This window comes from Parasteatoda tepidariorum, chromosome 3 (assembly GCF_043381705.1).
Source record: "Parasteatoda tepidariorum isolate YZ-2023 chromosome 3, CAS_Ptep_4.0, whole genome shotgun sequence".
NCBI classification, from domain to species: domain Eukaryota; kingdom Metazoa; phylum Arthropoda; class Arachnida; order Araneae; family Theridiidae; genus Parasteatoda; species Parasteatoda tepidariorum.
Genome location: NC_092206.1, coordinates 92,993,902 through 92,999,046, shown reverse-complemented (window position 1 = coordinate 92,999,046; position 5,145 = coordinate 92,993,902). Strand labels below are relative to the sequence as shown.

At 26.7% G+C, this 5,145-nt stretch overlaps 1 protein-coding gene across 8 annotated transcripts in view; it reads right to left on the bottom strand.

Moving 5' to 3' along the window:
- Positions 1 to 3,605: 3,605 nt before the first annotated feature.
- Positions 3,606 to 5,145, bottom strand: part of LOC107446990 (zinc finger E-box-binding homeobox protein zag-1) — a 499,470-nt gene continuing 497,930 nt past the window's right edge. For all 8 annotated transcript variants that reach the window (XM_071179011.1, XM_043039305.2, XM_043039302.2 and 5 more), the window contains one exon: positions 3,606 to 4,083. In XM_071179011.1, coding sequence (XP_071035112.1) covers positions 3,890 to 4,083 — 194 coding nt within the window. In that variant the 3' untranslated portion in view covers positions 3,606 to 3,889. The remainder of the gene's footprint in view (positions 4,084 to 5,145) is intronic.

Genomic DNA, 5,145 nt, shown 5'->3' with positions numbered 1-5,145 from the left:
ACTTCAAATTTAAAGGGCTTGACGTAATATAAGTCATAAGTAACACGAACCTTTTATATCAAACTGTTTCTTAGTATTGTTTAAATATTGGGTGCTATTCTACTTTCTAAAGTTTCCATGACAAACAAAAAACATGAAAATTATTTTTTTTTTTTAAATAAAAAAAACTCTCGAATAATTTGAAAATGTAGCTTATCATTACATTGCCTCATGAGTTTTAATTGCATTAGGGCGTTAATTACAGAACGTACAACGTTTATATTAATTTCTTGGTTATTAGAAAGCTCTAGTATCTTCTTTCACAGAAATTGTTTCTTTCTACAGTTAAAGGTTTTTAAGATTCAATAAAACTTCTGTGTCCTGTAATTGAATAAATTTAGAATGCGATAATAGTCCATTTCATTGATATTCGTGCGGAAATAAATGTTTCGAAAAAGTGAAATCCTCTTTAGTTTATTCTTCTACGGATATTAGTTTCATATCTATAAAAAATGTAAAAATATAAAACTGTTGTAGAAAAAATTAATTATTAATTAAATTGTAAAAATATTTAATAAGCGTGTGCTCGAGAACCAACAGTGAATATAAAACTTATAAAATTGAGCGTTTAAAAAAATTAAATTTTCTAATTTTTAATTAATTTATTTATTTTGCAATAGTAATAGTATTATTTTTAATAAGGACGTCAACTTTGGCACGGTTTTTAATCTGGTAGATACTGATATCGATATCTTATACCTCAAGCTTTTATCGGAAACGGATACATAAATGTTTTTCAGGAGATACTATAAAATATTTTCCTTTTCCAGGTTCTACTAAAAATAAAATTAAGACATTAATAATACTATACTTATTAAACGGGAACTAGTATAAAAATATGTATATACCTCTTATTGCTTTATAGTTATTCGCATTTTAGAGCTCTTCTATTTACAAAACTTAGGGAATTAATTATCTTAAGTTTTCGAAAAATAAATGAATTAATGAAACCTTAAGAGACCTCTCTCCTTGACAAATGGGTTTAAAACTAAATTTTTAAATTTCGTTTTTTTTCTTTTAAACAAACGTTTGATGACAGAGTAACACTTAACAGCACAGTTCTTTTAAAAATAGATGAAAAAGTAAGACTTTGTGTTATTAGAATGGAAGAAACAGCAGTTGAAAATTTTTATAATTCCTGCGTAGTTTTTTAACTTAAATTTTAAAGCAATAAAATTTTTGCGGAAGGTAATTTTAGATAGACAAATAAATACCATGATTTTGCCTGTTTTTAATTTTTTTATAACTTTACTTTTTTGTGCTCCTACCAAAAAAAAAAAAAAAAAAAACTATTTGAATGAATCTGAAAAATTCTTTAATGTTAAATATACAAATATAAGAATGTTTTTCCCTCTAAATCTAAAAAATGTATACATATAACTTGAGTAGATAAAAATTTATTTGGAGTAGGCTTAAAAACTATCTTAAAATAAATTACGCAACAAATTAAGATAAGAAGATTTTTAAGATTTTTTTCCTTTTAAGATATTTTCAAGAGAAGATTCCTTTTGAAATATTTTTTTAAGATATTTTTTTAAAATATCTTAGAAGTACTTAAGATAGTGTCGTGTAGAGTGAATCTCAATCATCAATTTATTCGCAAAAATTAATTAAAGATGATTAGAAGCATTCTTAATGTTTACCCCTTGCGTCACATCCCTCTGAAAATCAAAATCGGAAATTAGGAGAGAGATCTCTTAAACCAGGATGGGTGAATACTTGATAAAAAAAATACCATAATTGGAACTTTTCAAAACGAGTTAGGAATGTTTCGAAAACAAAACTAAAATATTCTTTGTATATAAAAAAACATCAGAATAGAACTGAAATAACTACAATCTAAAATTTAATAACTACAATCAGTTTAAAACAAATAACAAAAGCAACAAAAATAGAGTATTAAGAAAAATTTTCTGCATAGTTCATATTTATACATAAAAAGAGGACACATTTTCATATTTCAGAATATTATGCATTATAAACAAACATAAAAAAGCCAAACAAATATTTTACACAACAATACAAAATAGCTAAATTGGATGTAATAATCATAATGTAATTAACATACATTATATGATAATGAACTCTTTCTTTGTTATGTCAAAAATCACAAATGATTCGGAATTCTTTGAAGGAAAGCAAATAGTAAAACTGACTAACTAAATGCTTAACTCCATGAAAATTGAAAATCTTTAAATCATTTATAGTTTTAAATGAAAAATATGGCAAAGTGCCACCATGGGCACAAAACGCAGAAATGAGAATTTATGGCACAAAGTTTCAAAATTTTGCAAAGAATTTATTTTTAAAATTTTATTAAAATTAAAAAGTTATGAAAATGTTAAGCACAAATTATTATAAACTCTAAAATTNCAACGAAAAGTGCCACCATGGGCACAAAATGCAGAAATGAGAATTTATGGCACAAAGTTTCAAAATTTTGCAAAGAATTTATTTTTAAAATTTTATTAAAATTAAAAAGTTATGAAAATGTTAAGCACAAATTATTATAAACTCTAAAATTTAAAGTGCAGAGATATGCATTCAATTTTCAATAAATTTAATAGTTTTCGTAAAAAAATTACTACGAAAGAAAGCGAGTAATGTTGATTTTAATTTAATTAATATGGTTATTTTTATATGTTAATCACTAAACTGATATATTTATAATGTTGACACACTACAAATGTATCGTATTTAATGTATATATTTATATTAACATCTTGCACAACTTGTATACCAGATAGTGTTTATTTATCAGGTATGATAATTTTGCTCATTAAATTACATTTATAAGTTAACATTAATATGTTCTACAACCTGATATCTTTATAATATATTAAACTGTATTTATTAACCAGGTGTCTTATAATAAAATTTTAAGATATTAAATGAATGACAAATATTTCAAATGTATTAAGGAGCAAAAAGACAAAGAAAGAAGTACCGAAATTCAAGAGAAAAAAATTTGAAGATTCTTTTAAAACACACAATTTAAAAGATACAGTGTAAGCTATGACGTTAAAAAATTTTCGGTATAATTCGTTTGCAAATGCCGTTACATTTCCCTTGAAAAAACCTCATAATTTCATATTATATCAGGTTTATAATTAAATTTGCAACTATTTCATTGAATAAAATAGACTTTAAAATTAGATTGCAAGAAAATTTATTTTCAAAATAAAATTTCTAGCGTATTTAAAAGCATTGATCGTCATATGAGAGGGAAAAAAAAGATACATTTTTAATGTTTCTACATGCCTGACCTACAACCTGATCTATCTATATGGCATTGAATAGAATTTCTAAGTTGATATAAGGTTGTTTGTCAAAATTACTTTAAACAATTAAAATGTTTCAATTTTCATGGAAAACACATATATTTCTTTGGCAAAGTCACTTACAAAAATCTTTGGCTTATAGAAGAAAAAAAAATTATGCATCATAAAACGAACAATAATTTTCATCTCATATATAAAAGAAAACATACATTATCCTCTCTTTTAAAATCTCTAAAAATAAAAACAAAACAAATTTTAAAACAATAAAAATTATTCAGTATATCCTTTCTTTTTTTTTCCGATTTCAAATAAACATGTCTTTGGTTTCAAAATAGGTAACTTATATCTTCACATTTTTGATGCACAATTTTCCAGTCATCAAATAAAATTCCTTCTGTAGTTCCATAAAAATTAGCACCCCTTGATTACTAGTTCGCTTTTCCCCCCTTTTTTTATTTATTAAACTTTGAAATGCACATATCAAATTTGATGATGAGGGAAGGGAAAAAGTCACGGGAGTAGCGAAAACAAAGAAGAAAGGAAGAAGGAAGGTCAAAAAAGGTCACATTTCACTCATGGTAAGGTTTACAGTAACTGAACCTGTGGTTCATGTGTTGACTGTAAGAGCCGGAGTGTGAGAACCTTTTGAAACATTTACTGCACTGGAATGGCTTCTCGCCGCTGTGCAGTCTTTTGTGCTCAGTGAGGTGATGCTTGTGTTTGAACGCTTTGCCGCATATATCACACTTGTGTGGTCTTTGCCCTGAAAATACAAATAGTTTAAATTATGATAACATGCAAACAATCAGATTTATGACAGAGCACACGCTTCATATTTCAATTCTTTGTCATCAATAAAAACATTCTGTGAGACAATGAGAAAGAGATAGTAAAACCTCTGGAGAGCGACCAATCTCTGTTTAACAGTAAAATGGTGGTTTGTGGAGGATGGTTACCTCCATAAGCTAGAGGAGTGTAACCTAGTTACCTTAGAGGTTACCTTCATTGACTTCAATATTGTTCTCGAAGGTATGTGATTTTTCGCAAATAATTTTATATTTCAGTCAGTGTAATTTTTCTTGGTGCGGAAATGCCACTTCTGTCGGCGACTTGAAAATATGGATGTATGACTAAACTTTAGCGTTTATAAAAATGATCCCAATTGATATAATTATGTGTAAAAACAAATTTACCAATTACGTTTTTTGTTCAAGTTTGCACTTAATTTTATGTCATAAATATTAGTTAGCTTTAAAAGAAGTTTGTTTGAAATGTTTGTTTTTCTAAAATAATCTTATTTGAAATTTAACTTTCCATTCTAAAAGTAAATCATTGATAGCTTCGTCTTTAGTGCACTCTGACGGCACCTATCGTCAAAAAGAACTAACATATATATATATATGTTAGTTCTTTTCTGTAAATCCTATTCTTTAATCCTATCTCTTTAAATCCTATTATTCAAAACGAAATGCTTTCTCACACTTTTAAATTCACATCCTGTCCTTTAATCTATTTTTGGCTCAACTGCGCATTAATTTAAAAGCAAGATACTTTTTCCTTTGCTCTCTGTGGGAATCGCTCGACCTATTTGATAAACCAATTACAATTACTAAGATTTCCCTCTTTCCTAAATTGAAACATTATACGGATTTACTTTGCAAAATTTTCCCTAACATGTAATCGAGGAGCACAACTTTTTGTGTTCACTTTTATGACTGCTTTTTGCCTGATAATTAAAAAATAAATTTTGTATCCTCCTTCCCTGCCTAAGACCTGTTTTAATTCTTCCACTCGGCAACGACGTATATATATATATATATATTAT